Source organism: Pempheris klunzingeri, chromosome 4 (assembly GCF_042242105.1).
Source record: "Pempheris klunzingeri isolate RE-2024b chromosome 4, fPemKlu1.hap1, whole genome shotgun sequence".
In the NCBI taxonomy this organism is placed as follows: Eukaryota; Metazoa; Chordata; class Actinopteri; order Acropomatiformes; family Pempheridae; genus Pempheris; species Pempheris klunzingeri.
In genome coordinates this window covers 30,168,274-30,192,173 of record NC_092015.1, presented here as the reverse complement: position 1 = coordinate 30,192,173, position 23,900 = coordinate 30,168,274, and the positions used below count along the sequence as shown (strand labels likewise).

The 23,900-nt window shown below is 52.1% G+C and overlaps 2 protein-coding genes across 5 annotated transcripts in view; both read left to right on the top strand.

The window, feature by feature from the left end:
* myo18ab (myosin XVIIIA b) overlaps positions 1-23,900 on the top strand; it is a 104,726-nt gene that overhangs the window by 9,040 nt on the left and 71,786 nt on the right. For all 4 annotated transcript variants that reach the window (XM_070829823.1, XM_070829821.1, XM_070829820.1 and 1 more), the window contains exons 3-9: positions 17,375-17,462; positions 18,810-18,916; positions 21,593-21,769; positions 21,958-22,168; positions 22,477-22,619; positions 22,705-22,805; positions 23,822-23,885. In XM_070829823.1, the coding sequence (XP_070685924.1) occupies positions 17,375-17,462; positions 18,810-18,916; positions 21,593-21,769; positions 21,958-22,168; positions 22,477-22,619; positions 22,705-22,805; positions 23,822-23,885 (891 nt within the window). The remainder of the gene's footprint in view (positions 1-17,374; positions 17,463-18,809; positions 18,917-21,592; positions 21,770-21,957; positions 22,169-22,476; positions 22,620-22,704; positions 22,806-23,821; positions 23,886-23,900) is intronic.
* Positions 10,599-13,083, top strand: LOC139200044 (neurofilament heavy polypeptide-like). Its single transcript, XM_070829274.1, has 3 exons — positions 10,599-10,622; positions 10,889-10,921; positions 11,809-13,083. The coding sequence occupies exons 1-3, from the start codon at positions 10,599-10,601 to the stop codon at positions 13,081-13,083; spliced, it is 1,332 nt and encodes a 443-aa protein (XP_070685375.1).

The window sequence follows — 23,900 nt, the reverse complement described above, 5'->3', positions numbered from 1 at the left end:
ACCTGCTCATGTTTACAGGTCTAACCTGTTACCTTTTAGCCTACCTGAGGCTAAATGAGGACGATATGATATAAACATGACATTTGTGCTGCATGGACATTGACGCTGTAACCATGGATGCACAGACGGCAGTCAGTGTTTCACTGTAAACACAGAAAACACGTGAGAACAGGAGGATTATGGGACACGCTGTAGGTAAAGGTCTGTCTAGTAACACAGAGTCAGACTCGGAGGGATGAACACAGGTCCAGTAGCTCTGATAGTGGAGATCAGTCAGTCAGTGTAGCGTGTTAGCATGTTTAGTGCGTAGAAAGGCAGCGCTCAGCCCTCAGTGTGAGAGCTCAGCCAGGCCAGGACACGGGAATGTTGCCCAACCAGCTGTGAGCGCTGTGATGAGTGACAGCTGCAGCGCTGCTCTCACTCCATCAGTTTTAAGTAGCAGAAGCCGTGTGCTAATTACTGATGCTACACCTACCACAGGATAGACCTGGACGTCTAGAAACACTGTACACCAGGAGGATCTCTGCCTCTGCCCCCCTCCTGTACATATCACCGCGGTAAACCAACAATGAGGTTGGTAAAGTCAGACCAGCGGGGTCAGTGGTAGCCGTCGTCTGGGGGCCACGAACCTGCGTCTCATCTGAGAGTTGACATATTTCAGGCTGCTGGTGGAAGAAGCCTGTGTGCTGGTCACACTGGGGTCAGTCTGAGACGGCTACAGCTCTTAGTCCCTTTCTCACCTTAATGGGACGACTGCGGACAAGATGTCATCGTCTCTGAGGCGCAGAGGAAGAAAAGAGTGTTCACTGAACCAGGAAACACTGTAGACGTCAGAGGAGCTCCTCCTCGGTCTGTAGGTAGAGATGCTCATGCAGTTTATTGTGCCCATCGGTCTGACGCCCTGAAACTTCAGCTTTATGAAGGAATGAATGTCCACGACCTACATGCAGCGTTTCAGCACACACACACACACACTAGCTCAGCGTCTGCTGGATGGCTGTCCAACTGTAGAAAACCAGAGACATGGTTTGATTGGTCAGTGGTGTCCCTGTGTGTGTGTGTGTGTGTGTGTGTGTGTGTGTGTGTGTGTGTGTGCTGAGTTTATCCAGGCTCAATGCTGCTGATCCACCAAACAAACACGGAGGTTAACCAACGTCGCCGGCCTCCTAATCCTCCTCACTTCTTCCTCACCTTCACTGGCTCCCTCATCGCCTCTCGGAGCCGAGTGGCCAGATCACCGTCTGACCACATGGCCCACACACGCTGAGCCAGGCCTCCTGCTGGGGGAGGGGGCGGGCGCAGATAATCTTCATCCTCCTCTGCAACCCCCCCACACACTGGGATTAACCACAACTGTCACACAACTGACACACACACACACACATGGATACAGATATATACACACACACTTGGCTGAGGAGGACTGATGACGGGTGAGGATGGGTGAGGAGTCTCCCTCCTCCTCTTTCCTGCAGCTGAATAATTTAGTGAGATGCTGTAGGCCAGATGAATAACAGCAGCTGCTAAAGGAGAGACTTGTCCGAGCGAAAGATGAGGTGAGGAGGGGTGAGAACAGGTGAGGAGGTGGCAGCTGGTCTCTCTCTCTCAGAAATAATCACCAGGTCTTTGGTTTCAGGTTTGGAGAGACAGAAAGTGAGGAAACGTGAGCAGAAACACTTTAAATTCATCTAAAGTAGAGGTGGCGGTCTGACCCTGACCCACAAAGACTCCTCAGACAAAATGAACACACACTCAGGCTGAAGTGTCAGGAAGTGGCATCAGATGTGTATCAGTCCGCTGCTGGAAGTAGTTCCATCACCCTCCCTCCTGTGGGAGTAGCGTTCAGTGAGCAGCTGTCAGAGGACACTGCTGAGCCTCGGCCTACCTGTGTGAGTGCTTTTTAAAGGTCCACATGGTCAGATGGACTGACACACACTCTGTTTAGACTCCCTGACAACGGGAACTCTACGTCAGAATAAGTCCTGCCTCTGTCCCTGATGACGGCTCAGCTGGTCGTCTCTCTCACTTCATTAGTGCCGGGGATGTTTGCCTGACGTGAAGGTGACATTCAGACCACATTTCCCAGAAGCCCAGTGGCTTCCTGTCCTGGCCAGACGGGGTGAAAACGTGTGTGTGTGTGTGTCCTGGGTGCCACAGCTCGTCTGGCCTCTCAGTGCTGACGGCTGCGGACTGAAAACCAGGCCGTCAGCACTCTCCTTTCTCTCCTCACTAAGCACAGTGACACAGCAGCATGCTGCCTCGCCCCGAGCACCTGGCTGTCTCCATGGCAACAGGCTGCTCTTTGTGACTGTCCATGGAAACAGACCAAAGTCGGTCAACGCCGTTGTTAAAGGAGACACGTTATGCTCGTTGTCGGCTTCATACTCCCACTAGGACATGTTCACATGCTGTGATGTTCACAAACTCATTGTTTTAACCTTAACCCTAACCAGAAAACCTAACCTGAGCCTCAGTGTGAAGTCGGTCACAGATGGCCGGCATCGATCCGTCCTGGGGCTCCGACCATTGGTGGCCCTCGTAAAGAAAGATGCAGCAGGAAAAAAACGTCCACTGTCCCTCCAAAATAAAGTGAATCCTGCGGTCTCCACCTCCTCAGATGGTCTAATTAGCAGAGCAGCATTAGCCAGCTAACAACAGTGGAGGACAGACGGGTGGACTCAGGTCCTCAGTGGGCGGGACCGTCAGCCTACTGAGGGGCTGGAAGAGGTTACATGATCAATGGATCCCTGTGTGTGTGATGTCACAAGAGGGGCCAAATCTAAATGGTGTGTTTTCACACACATGTAAACGGATGTAAAACTCACTGTTGGTGCTGCTGAGGGCGTCAGGTGGCATCAGCCCTGAGTCTGTGCAGTTACTGTCTCTGGGCCTGATATATTCTCTACATAGCAACAGACACGGGGGGGGGGGGGACATTTGTCTGATGATTTTCTGGACCTGTAATCTTGTCCAAAGCAGGAAGGTCTAGCCCTGCCATTTCCTGTCTGCAGACTCCATCCAACCATGTCAGTGACCGCTGCAGCTTCAAAGTCAGGGGGGCGGAGGGGACAGGAACTCCCATCAGCCCCCTGGACTGTTTCCATTTACATCCTCTGCTCAGTTCAGGAGGAAATTGCAGCTGAGGAGCCTTTGAGTCAAGCATACGACTCAGACGTGACCTGCTGGGGGGAAACGGTACGAGCCGGAGAGGCTGACAACTATTCTGGTTCCTGTGCTGTGAGGTGACGGAGATGGTGGTCCCTTAGCATGGTGTCTGTCTACAGCCACACTGATGGGCTCTGTGAGGGATCCTCTAATGAAAACCCAGCAGCTCTACAATGTCGGGACATCAGGTGTTCACAGAGCACCTAGACAACCACACACCACTGTAACCCTGAGGGGATCTTTGTGGGATGTGAGGACACGTCTCCGTCCTAGCAGTCCGACGTCCGTCTCACTTTGTTCTGGTGTGGAGTTTGTTTTTTTTAAGCTAAATCGCTGCTTCAGAGCAGCCATACGATTTCCACCAGTGGTCCAGTCTGAGTCTAACTGACCAGTGAACATGGCGTCTGCGTGACGTTTGACTGGTCACGATGATGATGATCTGATGCAGGCTAATCTGATCTCTGTGTGTGTGGCGGTTGGTTTTATGGGATGGACAGGGGTCTGTGTGTGGAGCTGATTTTAGTCTGATTGAGCTGAACCCAGTCTTCGCTTATGAGATGGAGGCTGAAGAGAGGGAGGGAGGGACCAGGGACTGGATCATTTGACTTGTCTTACCTCAGTGTGTGTGTTTCTGCAGCTTGGAGGAGACGGACCGTGTCCTTAGGCTCAACTACACTTCTACTACATGTGTCCAAACAGACCACCTGAACCAGGAAAAGTTAAAACACTGATCTGACCAATCAGGACATCCTGAAGGACAAGGCGGGGCTACAATAGAGAAGATCATCACCCCTCCTTTGGTGGTGAAGTCCATGCTACCTGGGTGGGAAGCCTGGCCAATAGCAGGGGTTCCTTTACAGAATAACACTGTGTGGCTCTAATGCTCTTTAATATCTGGTTATCACATGACGTCTTATTAAATCTGACCGACAGACATTCACTGTCGACATGCCAGAAACCAGTGAGCCTGTAACTTGGAAAGGATCAGAAGCCTGAGGAGACACCAGTGTGTCTGTGTGGCCTGATCTTTGAGACATGTGTTTACAGTAAAGTATCCTGAGCGCTATCAACGCCTCCCTCAGTGTCACAACATGAAGGGGTCCATAGGTCAGCAGGTTCAATGGGGACCAAACCAGTCCCTCAAAACGTCTGAATGAAAAGTCAGATTTCTTTCCATGAGAGTGTGTTTTTGGCTTTAGGTGCTGCTGTTAAAAACAGGTATGCTGTACATGTTTGTATTACTCTGTGTGGTATTGGCTCTATTTGATATACTTTTTTATTCATGTTTCTTGATATTGCATCAGTATCCCAAGGCAAAGTGAAAGCTTTGCATAGTGATGAAGCTGACTCTGACAGACTGAACCCTGTCCGTACGTGATGGATGTCTGTTTTGAGGCTCTTCGTGCCCTCTAGCCGGTCGGAGGGACGTTCAGGGGCTCAGTTGAAGCCTGGTGAAGTCGGACAGCGGCCCTCCGTGCTCCACGCGTACTTGTTTGTCACTCATGGCTCTTGTTGTCGCTCCTGAACGCCGTGTTACATCACTGCATTTCTCTCCACGCCCTTCTGACCCCACCCTCCTGTTTAAGCTCTGCTCCGTTTCCCAGCACAGCCTGGCCTGTACACAGCCCCCACCCTTCTTTACCCTCCTCCTCTCCCCGCGGTCAGCTGGTCACTCTGTTAATTTCACACCACACTTTGTTTGCTCTTGGCTATCACAGAGCCGATCCCTCCCTGGAAAAGCTCAGCGGTGCTGGGAGATAATGGAGGCTTTGTGTCCCTGCAGCATTCCTGAAGCACGGGGAGCCGATCCCAGTGCTCTGGCTCCCCCTGCTGGTCCCACAGCGCAGGTGGAGGCAGGCCACAGAGTGAGACAGGTGGAGGCAGATCACAGAGTGAGACAGGTGGAGGCAGACCACAGAGTGAGACAGGTGGAGGCAGACCTCACTGTCAGACAGGTGGAGGAAGACAGGTGGAGTCAGACCTCCGAGTGAGACAGGTGTCGTGTTGCTGTGGTCATATTGTCATGTTGCCGTGGTCATGCTGTCGTGTTGCGGTGGTCATGTTGTCGTGTTGCGGTGGTCGTGGTCGTGTTGCTGTGGTCATGTTGTCGTGTTGCGGTGGTCGTGTTGCTGTGGTCGTGGTCGTGTTGCTGTGGTCGTGTTGCTGTGGTCGTGGTCGTGTTGCCGTGGTCAAGTTGTCGTGTTGCTGTGGTCGTGTTGCTGTGGTCGTGGTCGTGTTGTGGTGTTGCTGTGGTCGTGGTCATATTGTGTTGCCGTGGTCGTGTTGTCGTATTGCTGTGGTCCTGGTCACATTGTCGTGGTCATGTGATCATGCTGTCGTGGTCACGTTGTCGTGGTCATGTTGACGTGGTCATGTTGTCGTGTTGCTGTGGTCGTGGTCATGTTGTCATGTTGCTGTTGTCGTGGTTGTGTTGTCGTGGTTGTGTTGTCGTGGTCATGTTGTCATGGTCGTGTTGCTGTGGTCGTGTTGCGGTGGTCATGTTGTCATGGTCGTGTTGCTGTGGTCGTGTAGCTGTGGTCATGTTGTCGTGGTCGTGTTGCTGTGGTCATGTTGTCGTGGTCATGTTGTCGTGTTGCTGTGGTCACGTTGTCGTTGTCGTGTTGACGTGGTTGTGTTGACGTGGTCATGTTGTCGTGTTGCTGTGGTCGTGGTCATGTTGCGGTGGTCATGTGGTCGTGGTCATGTTGTCGTGTTGCTGTGGTCGTGGTCATGTTGTCGTGTTGCTGTGGTCGTGGTCATGTTGTCGTGGTCATGTTGTAGTGTTGACGTGGTCATGTTGTCGTGGTCGTGGTCATGTTGTAGTGTTGACGTGGTCGTGGTCATGTTGTCGTGTTGCTGTGGTCGTGGTCATGTTGTAGTGTTGACGTGGTCATGTTGTCGTTGTCGTGGTCGTGGTCATGTTGTCGTGTTGCTGTGGTCGTGGTCATGTTGCGGTGGTCATGTTGTCGTGTTGCAGTGCCTCCTGCTGGCAGTCTGAAGGTCCTCTGGGTCTCCAGGGAGAACTACAGGCTACTGTAGGATGTCTAGTCTGACCCACCAGGAGGCGCTCTACATGCTGCTCCGTAACATGTTGTTTTCATTCATTACAGAGATGCTCTAACTTCCCCTCTCTGTTACGTCCTCCGTGTTTCAGCCTCAGGTGTCTTTACAGTGATACCATGAAGAATAATGGTTCACTGTTTAGTGAAGGCAGAACGAACCTGACAGGAGCTTCTCATCAGACTGACAGGGAGAACAGGGAGCTGTCTTCTATGTCCACCGGCAGCCGATCAGTCCGGATATGAAGCCTGTGAATCATGCGTGGTGACATGTTCCACTCTGCTTCTGCTTTCTCTGCTCTGCCTTCCTTTAAACGATCAGATCAGACTTCCTTCCTGCTCAGCACGACAGTTTCACACAGAAAGACATAGAAACTGGCAGCATGTGGACTGGTTCAGTCCTCTGGGTCCACTGACAGCAGGAGGTGGGGGAAGAGGGGAGGTCTGGGTTTGAGGCTTAGACGCTGTGGTTCTGGGCATTGGATTGAAGGGCTGAATGATGATTGGACTGAGAGCAAAGGTATGTGAGGAGCAGATAACATCACACCTCTAGTCTTGACCTCTAGCTGACTGACTGACTGATCGATCATCTCTGCAGATATTTGGGAAGAAGCTGAAAGGCTGCTGTAACTCGTATGTTTTCTGTCAGAACGACTTTGTCCTGGCTGTTGAACAGTGCTACCTGATCAGTGTGTCCTCTAGCATTAGCTATCTAGCTAGCTAACAAAGCTGTAAGAAATGTGACTGGCAGAGCACAGAGTCACATGTTAGGGAACTGCAGCCGATCAATGGGGTTTGATAGAAACATTCAACCTCAATGCACCATGTGAAACACTGTCTGCTACTTCCAGCCGAGGCATCTTACATCCAGCCCAGTCGTCTTACTTCCAGCCGAGGCATCTTACATCCACAGTAACAGTCAGCTTCAGTTATTGTAAGAAATGATCCACCTTGTCTGTCCCTGTCTTTATGTGGTGCTGAGACAGCTGGCTGGTTGTCATGGTGACCATTACTCTGTCAGGTCGTCCCACTGTCTTACTGTGGTGCTGAGACGGCTAGCTGGTTGTCATGGTGACCATTACTCCGTCAGGTCGTCCCACTGTCTTACTGTGGTGCTGAGACGACTAGCTGGTTGTCATGGTGACCATTACTCCGTCAGGTCATCCCACTGTCTTACTGTGGTGCTGAGGCGGCTAGCTGGTAGTCACACAAGTAACAATGGCCCTGAACGCACCACGATGTCATCTTCATGGTGCTGTGTGTTGGTGCTGCTGACGTAGACGGTCAGTGGTTGTACTCTGTATGGTCTCAGTTACACTCAGACCGTCAACTCACACACACACACACACACACACACACACGAGCAGCTGAGATGACAGCAGCTGCAGCAGCATGTGTGTTTGAGCAGGGAGGCCGCTGATTGGACGGTGGAGGTGATGTGGGGGGGGGTCATGGCAGACCTGTTCAGGCTAGAGAGCAGAGGCTCCTATTTTTACTGCCCCCCAGCAGCCTGGTATCAGCACAGCTGTCCCCACGGCTCTGGTCTGTCCCTGGCCAAGAATAGCCGGCCTATCAGAGCTCCTCGACCCCCCTCTGCTGTTTCTCCACTCGGTGGGACTCGAGCCGCCTGCTCAGACCTCCTCGACTTTGGGCTGTTTTGCTTTGATTGCGGACCTGTGGGGACGACTTGGACCTGAAGGAGTCGTGGAATCACCTCTCTGACAGGTAGAGCCTTCGTCCTGCGTTTTTAGGAGTGGTGGGGTCTGTGGTGGAACGTCTCTGACCAGGGTCTGTTCCTCCACGGCTCTATTTTTAGATCGGGGGGGCGCCGAGTGCTGGTCCACATGTAAGGAGCCCTCTAGCAGAGCTGCCTCTGTGCCTTTGTGATGCTTTTCCTGCTCGGATGTTGGTCAGACAGTTTCATAGTGTCAGAGCACCGGAGTGTGTGTGTGTGTGCACATCATATTGAACGTGTGGCGTTGGTGTGTATGGGTCAGGGTTTGAGTTTTCACAGGGTTTCTTTGGACTATAACATTTAACATTTAATGGTTGGTTTTCTACCATGTTCTGACTCACTGATTCTTCTCTTAGGATGGGGGGGTCATTCCTTATTTTTGGTTCTGGACCGTAGACTACCAGATCACACCTGTTCTGACCGGCTGGCTCAGAGGGGGTGAAGGTTTGATCTCCTGACTTACAAGAACGTGATCTACGTTCACATGGAATTAGTAAAATAAGTCTGACTAAATCAAAGTTTGTTTTCTAGAGTCCGTTCAAACGCAGTTCTTCATGCTGAGATCAGGTGTGAATCAAGTCAAGGATTCCACGTCAGTCTGGACAAAGCCAGAAGTTTCGGTGATAAACATTCAGTATGGTTATCGGGCTGATTCACTCTGGCTCCTGTGTGGGTCTGTTCGCTGATCTGTGGTTGTGTTTGCACTCAGACTGGACCTCCTCATTTAACAGGACAGAGTACCACCCTCCTTTATCTCAGGGGGTCACCTGTATGGAAACGGTCTCCAGGTGCTGAGGGACACTGAGGTAGCTTGGGCCACTGTGCCTCTGAGTGTTAAAGTTTTAGGTTTAATGTGAGGAGACGTCTCGTTCTTTCAGGTGAGCCATATTCAGACCTGTGATTTGGTCCGTAAAATACAGGCAGTCCTAGCCTGTTTGAATTCACTGTATCAAATACTTGGATCTGGGACTCAGTCCAGAGTGCAGAGGTGTCCAGCACACATGATAGGGACGAAGCCCAGCTTTGTCTTTGAACCACATTTCCTACAACACCAAATGTAAACATCTACAGTCTGCTGCAAAGAGTTGTCCAAGGCTGAAGGTCAGTGGGTGGCTGCAGTCCAGGATCAATAAAATCCCCCCAAAACTGGAGACTAAAGCTGACACATGTCCTTCATGTGTTAATGAGCTCAACTGAGTTTAAACTAACAACAAAAGAAGCTGAAGAAGTTATTCTCTAGGAACAGAAATGATGAAACGGTTGAATGGTTTGGCTGGTTTGGTCTGACAGTAGTAAAAACAGTATTATCTTATTATATGAAATAACATGAAGTGTGAGTGAGCAGCGGTCTGAGACGGTCTAATGCCTTTCTCTGAGGGGGAGACGTGGCCCACAGCCCTCCATTAGCACTGTCTAATCCAAAAATAAGCCTGTTAGTCAGCGTGCTAATTCAGTGACCACTGATAAGACCAGCCAACCCCGAGAGCGGGACACTGTCCAGACCTGGACACTGGAATAAAGCCTGGGCTTCAGCCTGCAGGCAGAACCGTACCAGACTCCTTCGCCTGTTTCAGACTGAGCCACAGGTGTTTTACTACTGATAGTGGTTGTTGGTCATGCTGTACATATGTAACCACTGCTGCATCTCTGTACTTTCTAACTCTTTCACTTTCATTTTATATGTACAGTTTTGAACAGTTTCCTGTGTTTTTTTTTGGGGTGTGGTTTTTCATATAAGACTTTCCTGGTTTCCGACACACTGTCCCATGTATTCTGCTCATTGCTCATTGGTCGTCATAGTTTGAACACCTGCAGAGTTTAAAGGTGGCTCTACCTTCGTAGTGTGTGTCTGGAGAGGTGGAGGCCTCAGACTGTGTTTGTGACGTCCCACAGAGTCCCCGTGTCTGGGCCCATCTGTGGACAGTGGATGGTGGTTGTTTCACATGGTCACACGGCATATTTCAGGTTTTCATGTTCAGGGCAGACAGACAGATGGAGTACTTTGTTTTAAATGAACCTGTACATTATTCTTAGGGGCTGATGCCCCCCTTCTTTGGAGGACACCAGGCTCACCAGTGTGCTTTTATCTGTACAGACCATTCAGAGGGGTTTCCCAGACCGCTGTCTGACACACTGTGATACCTCTATACAAGGCTTTTGATATTTTCACTGTGGTTTCAATTTCCTACATCTGCTCTACTCGGCTCATCCTCTTTCCTCCTTGTCCTTCTCCTGCTCCTCCTCCTCTTTCTCCTCCTGCTGATCCCCCTCCTTCCTCCTGCTCCTCCTCCTCCTCCTGCTCTCTCAGATATACTATTCAACATGTAGCTCTGCCCACAGTGAAAATTCAATGATCTGTCTGGTCTGAAGATCCTCATCCCCTCATCTGTTTGTGTGTATTCTCATTATTCCTCCTCTCCTAGCTCCCCTCCTCTTCCTCCTCCTGCTCTTCCTCATCTCATCCGTCTCAGCCCATGACAGCAGACCAGCCAACATGGCATTCTCGTCTCGCTTTTCCTTCTGGGAGCAAAAGGGAAGTTTCACCTCTGGTTTTTCTAGAAGCCCTGTCACACTGCATGGTCTTACGCTGTATTACACTGTGTGTGTGTGTGTGTGTGTGTTAACGTGTGTATCTGTAGATGCGTGTGGCCATAGATGTGCACGTAATAGAGGTTAAACCGTGTGCTGTGACTTTGTACCACAGACGCCGTTTATTCGACACTTAATCAGCGCAGTGAGGTCACCACTGTTTAGCTCTTAAAGTAGGTCGGCGTTTGGATCTGAGCATCTTTGTTGTGCAAAAAGGATTTGAGCCAAAAGTGAACCCAGAATTGTAGCATGTTGTGAGGTTGCACGGTGTGTGATGACGACAGCTTCATGTGGAGAGGAGGTTTTAATCCAGGTTTCTCTTTTGTACCAACACATTTAGATCAAAGAAGAGAACAAGCCAGGCGCCAAAGGTGTAAGTAAAGACCTTTGTCCTTTTCTAGGGATTTCACCTGGGTACAGATGTCTCTGCTCATTTTAGATCCACGCCTTCATCTGTGTTTCCTTTCTGGAGGTCAAAGTTAATTTTTTTGGCTATGCTGTGTACATATTTTTAGAGTGAAGTCGGCTCGTTGAAAGTTAGAGATACACACATTATTCGTATTACTGACTAAACTAAATAAAGTCTCAAGCAGGAACATTTTCACATTCATATCCTAAACCTCTCACTTTGTTCTGTGAGGTTTGCTCGCACTAGTGTGTCAAGTCGGATTCAGAAAAACCTTGATTCAGCTTACACAAACCTTTGAGAGCAGTGAATAATTAAAGCATTTTAAACAGGTAAAATAATCTGGATAAATAATCTCTGGAGTGCTCAGTCAGTCAGCCAGTCATGGAGGGGGTCGCTGTATCTGTCATGGCCGTGGAAATATGTGTTGCAGTCAGTGGCATCCTGTCAGCAGCTGTTCATTTGGTACTAAGTTTAAACGATTCACCATCAGTCAGCTCCACTAGAGACTCTTTCATCCGCCTCATAGCAGCGCCAAACCCGGTCAAATGGATCTGTGATAGAAACTGAACAGTGTTCAGGCAGGGGTCTATTGATTTTTACGGAAAAATCTTAAAGACACTAAAGATTTTATGAATACAGTTCAATATCTAATGTTACATTAAGGCCTGTCTGTCTTTGGGTTCAGGGTTGGTCTTATTTCTCTTACATTTCGTTAATAACTAGTTTGACACAGTCAGTGATCCATTCGGCTCAATCGTAACACACCGATATTTGGATTGTTGTTCTCATAAAGGCGTGATGCTGGGGTTTTGCTCACATCCTTACACCTCCTCTCTCTCCTCTCTGAGTAGCCAGAAGGTGACGGGCTGCCAAGCCGGGCCATGTCAGTGCCAGCTCTAGACCCTGGCAGGGGCTTATTCCGGGCAAAAAGCCCCCCATCGGTTTCCTCCAATGAGTCGGTAGCCCGGATCAGGAGTCCCTCCCCTCCTAAGGTCAGGATGCCTGTTAAAATGCCAGAGCGTTTCAAAAGCCCAGAGCCACCGTCAAAGATGGCGGAGCAGATTGTCAGAAGTCCTCACCCGCCACAAGCTGCTCTGAGCCCAGAGCCAGTTACGAATGGCGAGCAAGCGCAAAATGGTCTACTGGACAAAAGTTTGGCCAACGGTAATGCCAAACTTCCCAGCACCAACCAGATGGATACTACAGACGACCAGGGCCTGACGCGGAAGAAAGTAGTGAAGGTGGTTCGTCGTGTGGTCAGGAAGGTCCTGCCCACAGAGCTGGATGAGGTCACTGCACAGACACAACCTTCAGACAAAGCTCCAGAAGCAGTCAAACCTGCCGCTGAACCAGCTAAAGCAGCGTCAGCAGCAGCTGCAGCGTCCAAGGCCCCCTCGATGGTAGGGTTCTCCTTTAAACACGACGTTATCAAGACAGAAGACAAAGACGACATATCGCGAGGATTGACAAATTTCATGACCAGAGGCAGGACAAGGGAGCCGCGCCCACGAATTCGCAAGGAAGAACGGCCAGAAAAAATGGAGTTGGAGAAGACAACTGAGAGGAAGGAGGAAAAAGTTGAATCTGAGGAGCAGAAAGAGGATAAAACCACCCCAAGGCCACAGGAGGTAAACCACAACGCTACGAGCTCAGGTCCAGCGACACAGGAAGTCAAATCTCCAGTGGCTGCATTAAAACCCAGCAGCATGGCTGCTCAGCAGTCTGCTGCAGGTTCTTCTTTATCGACTCATTCCAAGCCTTCATCTGTGCCAACGGTGGCTGGTTTCATCCCTGCTCCCAAGCACTCACCCCTGTCTCCACCCCCCGGCTTCATACCTGCTCCCAGACCTGCTGCCACAAAACCCAGCCCTGTCCGTCCTCCCTCCACCACCCCAGGGGCCCAGAAGTCTTCCTCCCTGTCTCCTCCATCACGCCTTGTCCCAGCCCCTAAACCCTCCCCACCAATACCCAATCATCCTTGCCCTGGTCCAGGAGCCATTTGCATTCAGCAGCCTGCAGAGGTACACGTCTGCTCACCGTTTGGGACACTGGTGTGGACAGTGCATGGCCATCTGAAGTGCATGTTTGAGATGAAAGAGAGTCTAACACCACATATGAGTGTTTAACCTCAGTGTGGCGCAGTCCTAGAGTCACTTTAACCAAGATAAACAGGACGCTCGCCTCAGTACTGCCCTGTAGGATAACCAGGCAAAGGTTAACAGGGAATACTTTTTCTTTGGGCCACAGTCAGTCAGGTGGACGGTCAGTCGGTTGGTTTCCTGTCCATCGGTTCACCCGTCCAACACTTTGGTTCAGAACAGGACAGAGTTTTAACATCCCTGGGAGCTGTGTGTTTAAAGTGGACAATCAGTGGGGGAAAGAGACGCTGTACCCAGTGCTGAGCATCAGCCTGGCGCTCTAACGGTAACTAGTAATGAATCAGTCAAAGCACATACACGGACTCGGCCAGGCTCGGGTCGTAGAACCACCTTACTGAAATCTTACGGAGTTAGATCATAGGGATGCAGGTTTGGGTCTCAGCTCTGGGCTCATGTCAAACTAAACCAGAGCATGTGACTGCCCTGAAATATGGTGTAAACACTTGTGGTCCCCAGAGGATGTGCTGTTGATGGTTTTGGTCTGTCCCTGACCTTTGGTGTAGTGTTGGTGTGCCATAAGGAACCCTTTGGTGATAAAGTTTTTAGTTTCAACAACCCTATCTTTTTTCCTTGTTTTACCACCCTTCGGACAGACCAGATAAAAAATAGAGCCGTACATCCCACGTTTGGTCTAGTTTGTCTCTGGACGTTGAACTAGTGCTACTCTGTTGAGTGCCTTTTCATCTCCATCTCCACATCAGCAGTTGTTGTTGATGGAGCAGGACATACTTCTTTACTAAGAGACCACAGTTCCCTTTTCTGGTGACCTTTCACAGACCCTTCATTTCCTCCTCAACCTGCTTATGTCCTCCCACATGTGGCTCTGCTGTCAAACAGTAAGTTGTTGTTGATGTGTTGATGCGGTTCCAATGAGTTTTACAGTTTTTAGGATCTTTATTACAGTAATGATCTTTAAAACTCAGATAATATTTATAGATCATAATCCCTGTTCTCAAAGGCAGACCCCCCCACAGACAGCCTCAGATGAGGCACGTCAGTTGCCCATTATGTCTAGTCACAAACAGGAGAGCCAGAGTTGCATTCTGGGAGATGAGCCCATGACCAGGCATGGGTAACACAGCTCTCCAGGAGCTTTTAAGGTGGCAGGTGTACCTCCTGGGGATGTGGTAACTCTAGTAGGTCGAAAATCCACAAAATGAGTATTTTTATTTGCAGAACAGACATTAACATCTCCATGGCGCAGCGTGAGGGCATGTACTAACCTCTGTGTTGTACCTGTTTTAATGAGAAGTGTGTGAGCAGCACTGGGACTGACTGCAGGGCTTCAGAGTGGCACTGTCTGTCAGTTTCTTGGTATGTCAACTCTGTCAATTCATGTCTCCTCACTGGATTTATTCACTTGCTCAGTTTGGTTTGTTGCAGCCTTTTCTCTCAACCAAGCAGTTGTGTGTGTGATTCATTGATTTTCTTTTGTGCATGAGGTTTGTTGTTGTTCCACAATAACCCAGAGTTTAACGTTGATGACAGAAGTGTGTGTGTGTGTGTGTGTGTGTGTGTGTGTGTGTGTGTGTGTGTGTGTGTGTGTCTGACGGGGCGTCTGCTTTCTAAGAGGGATAAAACCCACGTCCATGTGTTTGTGTGTGTGTGCGCTCATCAGTGGGCTTAGTGTCAATGTGTTGCTGCTCTGACCTGTAGGAGGCGCCACTCAGTCCCACCGAGGAGGCCCAGAGACGCCTGATGAGGATCTTCAGTGCCCCTGTAAATCAGCCTTTGGTCCATCTGCGTCGCACTCGTGTCTCCTGTCTCTTGTCTTAAGCAGTAGTTTGTCCCCTGACATGCTCACTTTATTGGAGTTTGTTTGCAGACACATGCCGCAGAGGGAGGTGTTAGCTCAGTCCCCCCTCTGCTGGTGTCCTGCCTCCATCCCTCTGACCCTCACATTTGTAACTCTGATTCTCTGGCTCCCATCATGCACTAGTGATGCTTTCTCACTTATCACCCTCCTACCCATCTGTTAACTAGGGGTCTATGTGTGTGTGTGTGTTCAAGATCCGGTCCAGGATTCAAACTCTGGCCCCATAGGCTTATTTATCTAAAAGCTGAAGTGCTGATATGAAACTACCATGTTTGTGAGCTTAACTCTCTCTGTTGTTTGACTAGAGCAGAGGTATCACTCTGTGGGAGCTTCAGAAAGTCTCTGTGAGGCTTCTGCTCCTCAGCCTCATCACACACCCCCTCAAAGTGTCACCTCACCGATGTGTCTGACTGTGTTCATCTGGTTTAACTGACCCTTCACTCTTCACCCCATACACACTCACTGCAGAGCCATCTCACTGCCATGTTCCCATGCTCCTCTGTCTCTGCTTCTCCATCCAAAGCTCCATGTTGACCTCCTTTTCCTCTTCCTCCTCCTCCTCCTCCTGGTCTTCCTCTCGTCCTGTCCTCGTCTCCATGCCTGGCTCACTCTGCTTCTGCTGGCTGTCGTTGTCTCTCTGTGGCTGCTTCACGGCTCAGCTGGAGCCTCCAGTCAGTGTCTCGTCTCCTGTCCGAGCCCCCCCGGCCCCGCGGCCCCAGGGCCCCCCTCAGGTACCGCAGCCCTCCAGCCCCCTCTGGGCCTCCTGGCTGGAGTCTGTACTTGCGTGGCGTGTTGGAGTGTGAGGCCTTGAATCCTTCTAACCCTGCTGCAGTGTTTCCAGCGTCTGCACCTGTCCAAAAAGCTGTGGCTGCAGAGTCCACGTGTGAGAAGATGGATAAGATGAACCACTATCTGGCCGATCAGGCTCCATCTGAGCTTATCGTCTCCGTGGTTACCGTGGTTATAGTCCTTGCTGTCGTTAGCGAACGGTTTGTCTCATGGTCTGAACACTTTAGGAGACATTTTGTCAGGATCCAGGTTGAAATGACGAGGAAACATTGACTTCTCTATTTTAGGAATGAAAGGAAGCTCATTTAAAGTAAACCCCTCCAGCAAAAGTCTGAGAAACTAATTCAGTCTGTTATTTCAGTGCAGCGACACGAGTAGAACAGACACGTTTAGACTAGTTTAGGAAAAGAACAGGAGTCCTGAGATCTTTGATATCACTGTTGTACCCGATTATGCGGTAAAAGAAAAGTGAAATCCACAGATTTCCACAAAGTAGCAGCTCCTGTTTGACCCAGTGAGGTCTGGCTGATTTTCCCCGGTGGGTAAGGAGACCCACAGCCCAGATAAGTGACCTTCAGAGTGGTTAGAGGGTCTATTTGTTTCCTCTCCTGCCAGAGCTGAACTAGTCCTCCCCTCGGCTTCCAGACTTTGTACCAAACTAGTCTGAACATGTTCTGAACTTGTTTGTTCAGGAAACGCAGATATGGCCATAGAGTTTACTCTCTGAGCCGAGAGACACAGGCCTCCTGCGTGGCCTGTCTCTATAATCCACACTGGCATGGTCGCAGCCTCCAACAGTACAGCACCAACCTGTTTTCAGTCACGAGTCTGACTCCAGCTTTTTTTATTTCACTCTATGAAAGTGTAAAACCCCCCAGCGGTGAAGGTGTCAGAACAGGTGTAGTGTGGATGAGAACAGGTGCTGTCAGACGATCATACCTGTGCAGTAAACCTCTTTTCTGTCTCTCTGGTGTGTTGGATAAGTGTGACAGCAGCACTAACACCACGGTATCTGTGTGTCTGTGACGTGTGCTACCACTCATGTATAACTGTGACCTTTGACCCCCCCATGCTGCCCACGTCACCAGGGATCGGTGGACAAGGACCCCGTGGCCGTCCTCCAGGCATCTCATGCTGCAGCGAAGCAGCCCCAGGTGTGGCCTGCTCAGCGGCCCTGTGGACTGTGTGTTCTGTGCCCCCTCCCTTTGCTTGCTCCTTCTGTGCAGTGGTTCCTGTTCACGTGTGCTCGTGTGAAGTTTGAGCTGTCACCAACACTCATGACATGATGAAGTTTTGGCTTTATTTCCTCATTGTTTTACTTCTGTCCTCACGCCTGTCCCCTTTGTGTTCACTGAGCCGAGGTCATCGGTTTCATTTTGGTTGCTGTTGAAGCCCCCCACATACCTCCCCCACCTGAGTCTTGTGATGCTGGCGTCTGTCTGGTTTGAAATACACACACACACACAGCACCTGAAGTGGACCAGGACCCCTCTGAGTCCACTTCATCCACTGCATGGCCTTTCCTCTCAGCATGTACTGCCATCAGACTGGACGTCCTGGTTCCTCCGACCCAGCGTGACCAGCTGATGTGGCTCAGTAAGCAGCGTGTCCTGGCCCGGCTGTCCTGTAACGGTTGTCCTGTCTGTCCTCCAGGTGAAGACGGAGGAGCAGATTGCGGCGGAGCAGGCCTGGTATGGATCAGAGAAGGTCTGGCTCGTCCACAAAGATGGATTCTCCCTGGGTGAGACGGCAGCACACAGCACCACGTCCCTCTGTTACCTCAGGTTATTGGTGGTTTATCAGCACAGGAAAGAAAAAAGGAAAAAAACAAAGAAAAGTAGACAGAAACAGACAGGGAAGTCAGAGGTATCAGAGTGGATAACACGTGTCTTCAAATACCAGCCATGGCTTTATCCCATTGCAGGGGTGTCAAACTCAATCAAAGAGAGGGCCAAAATTTAAAACACGGTCTAAGTCGCGGGCCAAACGGGCTCAACATTTAGTGAAGACTCTAATAGTGACTCTTTTATTATAGTATATAATATAATATAATAATTATATATATATATATATATATAATCCAGAGATATGAATTTAAACAGCCAAACTTCAACAACTTTTCCTATATATACAATAAATAGAATTTTAAATAATTTTTTTATTTTCTGTACTATCCTGATGTTTTGTCTCATAGTGTCGTCTTATATTTATATTCTTTAATTATGGCCACATCAGCTCCACAAACAAGACACACAGGTTCACCTCCGATATCGACAAACAGGTAAAACTCTGCCCCCACCTGCTTTGAAAGTTTCTAGTGGAAACGCGCCATAAGTGTCGCTATAACAGTGCTGATCGATGCATTGATCCGCTGATCGGTGTGTCATTATACCTGCGGGAGGAGGGGCTGCTGCACGGGTCCTGACCAGCGCGGCAGCTGTTCAGTGCATTGTGGGAGTTGTAGTATTAGAGGTGGGAGTGCTGTTTACCGACGGGCCGTTCTTAATAGTCGCATGAAATTATCTCGCGGGCCGTATACAATTGTATCGCGGGCCGGATGTGGCCCGCGGGCCTTGAGTTTGACATATGTGTCCCATTGGAATGATCTCTGACACCCTGCCATATCACATGAGTAAATAAGTAAAGAAATGTTTTCCTCTCCTAAGTGCGTCATCAGCTCAGTTAAGTAGGCTGGTGGGTTTTTGTTTCCCATTGAACAAAGTCAGCAAAGTCAACAAAAGACAGTACATTGTATTATTTATCACGTACAAAGCAGTGATTAATAACCATTGTTTCTCTGACAGCTCTGTCATTACTGCTGCTTTACTGTAGAAACATCCAGGACACCCAGGTCTGTGTCATGTCAACAGTTGCTGGGCCTTCCTCCTCTGATTGTTGATTGATCCAATCGGTGTTAATTGATCTGATGGTGCCAGAGGTGGGAGGCTACCAGACACTTTCTCTGTCCACAGAGGGAAAAGCTTGTGTTGTCTAAACTCCTCCTGCTCTGCTAGAAGATGAACAGCTGAGTGTGAGCGCCTCCAGCAGGCTGATAGCTGTCGGTGTCTCCTGTCTTTTGTCCTCCCAGCCACCGTGGTGAAGACGGAGGCCGGCTCCCTGCCGGAGGGCAAGCTGAAGATCAGACTGGAGCACGACGGGACGACGCTGGACGTGGATGAGGATGACGTTGAAAAGGTGAGTGGGAGGCGGATAAAGCAGTGGGAAGGTGTTCACGTGTTCACGTGTTCACGTGTCCGCTCAGGTACACATAGATATGTCTCTGTGGACATCACTCTATGACAGCAGATCAGGGGGACAGGTGGGGACAGGTGAAGGGGAGTCAGAGGACGGGGGCACAGGTGAAGGGGAGTCAGAGGACGGGGGCACAGGTGAAGGGGAGTCAGAGGACGGGGGCACAGGTGAAGGGGAGTCAGAGGACGGGGCACAGGTGAAGGGGAGTCAGAGGACAGGGGCACAGGTGAAGGGGAGTCAGAGGACGGGGGGACAGGTGAAGGGGAGTCAGAGGACAGGGGGGAGGGGGGGCAGATGAAGGGGAGTCAGAGGACGGGGGGACAGGTGAAGGGGAGTCAGAGGACGGGGGCACAGGTGAAGGGGAGTCAGACGACGGGGGGACAGGTGAAGGGGAGTCAGAGGACAGGGGGGACAGGTGAAGGGGAGTCAAAGGACAGGGGGGACGGGGGGGCAGATGAAGGGGAGTCAGAGGACAGGGGGGACAGGTGAAGGGGAGTCAGAGGACAGGGGGGACGGGGGGGCAGATGAAGGGGAGTCAGAGGACGGGGGGGCAGATGAAGGGGAGTCAGAGGACGGGGGGACAGGTGAAGGGGAGTCAGAGGACAGGGGGGACGGGGGGGCAGTTGAAGGGGAGTCAGAGGACGGGGGGACAGGTGAAGGGGAGTCAGAGGACAGGGGGACAGGTGAAGGGGAGTCAGAGGACGGGGGGACAGGTGAAGGGGAGTCAGAGGACAGGGGGACAGGTGAAGGGGAGTCAAAGGACGGGGGGACAGGTGAAGGGGAGTCAGAGGACAGGGGGGACGGGGGGGCAGGTGAAGGGGAGTCAGAGGACGGGGGGGCAGATGAAGGGGAGTCAGAGGACGGGGGGACAGGTGAAGGGGAGTCAGAGGACAGGGGGGACGGGGGGGCAGTTGAAGGGGAGTCAGAGGACAGGGGGGACGGGGGGGCAGTTGAAGGGGAGTCAGAGGACGGGGGGACAGGTGAAGGGGAGTCAGAGGACAGGGGGGACGGGGGGGCAGTTGAAGGGGAGTCAGAGGACGGGGGGACAGGTGAAGGGGAGTCAGAGGACGGGGGGACAGGTGAAGGGGAGTCAGAGGACAGGGGGACAGGTGAAGGGGAGTCAAAGGACGGGGGGACAGGTGAAGGGGAGTCAGAGGACAGGGGGGACGGGGGGGCAGGTGAAAGAGAGTCAGAGGACGGAGGGGCAGGTGAAGGGGAGTCAGAGGACGGGGGGACAGGTGAAGGGGAGTCAGAGGACAGGGGGGACGGGGGGGCAGTTGAAGGGGAGTCAGAGGACGGGGGGACAGGTGAAGGGGAGTCAGAGGACAGGGGGGACGGGGGGGCAGTTGAAGGGGAGTCAGAGGACGGGGGGACAGGTGAAGGGGAGTCAGAGGACAGGGGGACAGGTGAAGGGGAGTCAGAGGACGGGGGGACAGGTGAAGGGGAGTCAGAGGACAGGGGGACAGGTGAAGGGGAGTCAAAGGACGGGGGGACAGGTGAAGGGGAGTCAGAGGACAGGGGGGACGGGGGGGCAGGTGAAAGAGAGTCAGAGGACGGAGGGGCAGGTGAAGGGGAGTCAGAGGACAGGGGGACAGGTGAAGGGGAGTCAAAGGACGGGGGCACAGGTGAAGGGGAGTCAGAGGACAGGGGGGACGGGGGGGCAGGTGAAAGAGAGTCAGAGGACGGGGGCACAGGTGAAGGGGAGTCAGAGGACAGGGGGACAGGTGAAGGGGAGTCAGAGGACGGGGGGACAGGTGAAGGGGAGTCAGAGGACAGGGGGACAGGTGAAGGGGAGTCAGAGGACAGGGGGACAGGTGAAGGGGAGTCAAAGGACGGGGGGGACGGGGGACAGGTGAAGGGGAGTCAGAGGACGGGGGGACAGGTGAAGGGGAATGAGTGAGAAGGTGGGGAGGGACAGGGACAGGTGAGCTGCTGCCCACCGCTGACGTGTGCTTGCTTGGCCTGGTAAGTTTAGCTGGCAGAAGTCTCCGTTCACTGGGACAAAACAGCTGTTATTCATGTCACTGCCACGATGTGGACGGTCAGGCCGCAAACGTCAAGAACAAAATGTCCTTTAGGCTGACGATATATTGACTCTCCTGTTTATTGGTCGGTCTAAAAGAAAGAGTAGAGGGGAAAGGAAGGGAAGGGCCCTCTTTACCCCACTGGGTACTGCAGGCATCAGAGTCCTGAGTGATGGCCGTATGATGAACGTAGTGTCCTACAAGAAGACCTTCATCCTGACCGAAAGCACAGGACATTCTGGAGTCTTCTCACTGTCAGTCAATCCCACTCCAACAATGAGCCGCACAGCATCGGTGACCAGCACCTCCTGGTCAGCGGCTCACAAACGTAGGACACATCAGAGCGGTAAACGTTGTCGGTTTGGCCACAGGAATCGAGCCCCATCCTATCTACATGGCTCCCAGGGGCTCCCTGCATCCCTCCATGCTGACGGTCCCCACCGGACCCTCAGTTTGACCTGTGGATCATCTCACAGGACCACCGGATCCAGTGTGGAGTCCTAGTCCAGGGTTAGGATCCTGTATCTGCTGCCCGTCTGTCTGCTGGTCATGCTCACATCTGTCTGTCTGTCTGTCTGTCTGTGTCTGTCTGTAGGCCAACCCCCCGTCCTACGACCGCTCTGAGGACCTGGCCTCTCTGCTCTACCTGAATGAGTCCAGCGTGATGCACTGCCTGAGGCAGCGCTACGGAGGAAACCTCATCCACACCTACGCCGGGCCCAACATGGTGGTCATCAACCCCCTGAGCACACCCTCCATGTACTCTGAGAAGGTGAGGCTGACGGTGGGCCGCTGGGCGATGGTCACCACAGATTTAGAGAACGCACACAGTGCTAGTTCGACAAAATAATGTCTGTGTGTTCTGAATCCTCCGTGTCATCGAGCACACAGAAACGTGTCCTCATCATGACCTCACGCTCACCTCCTTGTCCTCTTCCTGCCCCCCCCCCCCCCCGTCAGGTGATGCACATGTTCAAAGGCTGTCGCCGCGAGGACTCGGCTCCTCACATCTATGCCGTGGCCCAGTCGGCCTACCGTAACCTGCTCACCACCCGGCAGGACCAGTCCATCGTGCTGCTGGGAAAGTCCGGCAGCGGCAAGACCACCAACTGCCAGCACCTGGTCCAGTACCTGGTCTCCATCGCCGGGAGCACGGGCAAGATCTTCTCTGGTGAGAGCCATGACAGACAGCAGATAGCTCTCTGACGTGTTCCCCTGCAGAGGGAACTCATGCTGAGACTGTACGTGTCTCATCCTCAAATCTAATGTGACCCCCAACTTTCTAAACTTCCATAAAAAACCAAGAAATCTAATTGGTAGTGAAAAGGTGTGTTTGTAACAGAGAAGAGGCAGAGCTGGCCTGCCTGACCTCCTCCGGCAGACCGGTCCGTCTGCCGGAGGACCTCAGGCTGGGTTCAGGCCTCTGAGTCAGCGGTAAAATCATGACCAGCTTTATTTTTCATGCTTGCGGTGATCCAGCTGAGAAGTGGCAGGCCGTCTACACCATCCTGGAGGCCTTTGGCAACAGCTCCACCGCCATGAACACCAACGCCAGCCGCTTTTCCCACGTCGTGTCCCTGGACTTTGACCAGGCTGGACAGGTGGCCTCGGCCTCCATCCAGGTAACACTCACACACACATCTATCTAAGCCACGCGTTGGCGGTCAGGTCAGACTTGGCGTGACTCTGGCGTCTCTTCCCGCTCAGACGATGCTGCTGGAGAAGCTGAGGGTGAGCAGACGGCCCGAGGCCGAGTCCACCTTCAACATCTTCTACTACATGATGGCCGGAGCCGACAGCAGCCTCAGGTGACTCCTCAGCTGCACCTGGACCCCATTCAGACCAGTTCAACCAGTTCACCAGTTCACCAGTTCACCCAGTTCACCCAGTTCACCAGTTCACCCAGTTCACCAGTTCACCCAGTTCACCCAGTTCACCAGTTCACCAGTTCACCCAGGTTCACATGTACACGTTCAACAAGTGACGTCTATCAGCACGAGACCTGAGTGTGTCACAGAGGGACGACAGAGTGGGACACAGTAAACATCCTGAGGGGGGGGACACTGCTTCTGTGGGACACCTGCTGATCCCAACCTCTCTCCTCTGTCCTCCTCTCTCTCCTCTGTCTCTCCCCTCTCTCCCCTCTCTCTCCTCTCTCCCCTGTCTCTCCCCTCTCTCCCCTGTCTCTCTCCTCTGTCCTCCCCTCTCTCTCCTCTGTCTCTCCCCTCTCTCCCCTCTCTCCCCTCTCTCCCCTCTCTCCCCTGTCTCTCTCCTCTGTCCTCCCCTCTCTCTCCTCTGTCTCTCCTCTCTCTCCCCTCTCCCCTCTCTCTTCTCTCTCCCCTCTCTCCCCTGTCTCTCTCCTCTGTCCTCCCCTCTCTCTCCCCTCTCTCCTCTCTCTCCCCTGTCTCTCTCCTCTGTCTCTCTCCTCTGTCCTCCCCTCTCTCCTCTCTCTCCCCTGTCTCTCTCCTCTGTCTCTCCCCTCTCTCTCCCCTCTCTCCTCTCTCTCCCCTCTCCCCTCTCTCTCCTCTGTCTCTCCTCTCTCTCCTCTCTCCCCTGTCTCTCTCCTCTCTCCCCGTCTCTCCTCTGTCTCTCCCCTCTCTCTCCCCTCTCTCCTCTCTCTCCCCTGTCTCTCTCCTCTCTCTCCCCTCTCTCCTCTGTCCTCCCCTCTCTCTCCCCTCTCTCCCCTCTCTCTCCTCTGTCCTCCCCCCTCTCCTCTCTCTCCCCTCTCTCTCTCCTCTCTCTCCCCTCTCCCCTCTCTCTCCTCTGTCTCTCCTCTCTCTCTCCTCTCTCTCCCCTCTCACTCCCCTCTCTCCTCTGTCCTCAGGACTGAGCTGCACTTTAACCACCTGGCAGAGAACAGTGCGTTTGGGATCCTCCCTCAGTTGAAGGTAATCACATAATCA

What these genes read in the sequence shown, in the direction of transcription:
- LOC139200044 (XM_070829274.1), top strand. Translation starts at nt 10,599, where the DNA reads ATGCGTGTGGCCATAGATGTGCAC. An exon ending in GTGTGGCCATAGATGTGCAC is followed by an intron (nt 10,623 to 10,888) that starts GTAATAGAGGTT and finishes CAACACATTTAG; the next exon opens with ATCAAAGAAGAGAACAAGCC. An exon ending in ACAAGCCAGGCGCCAAAGGT is followed by an intron (nt 10,922 to 11,808) that starts GTAAGTAAAGAC and finishes CTCTCTGAGTAG; the next exon opens with CCAGAAGGTGACGGGCTGCC.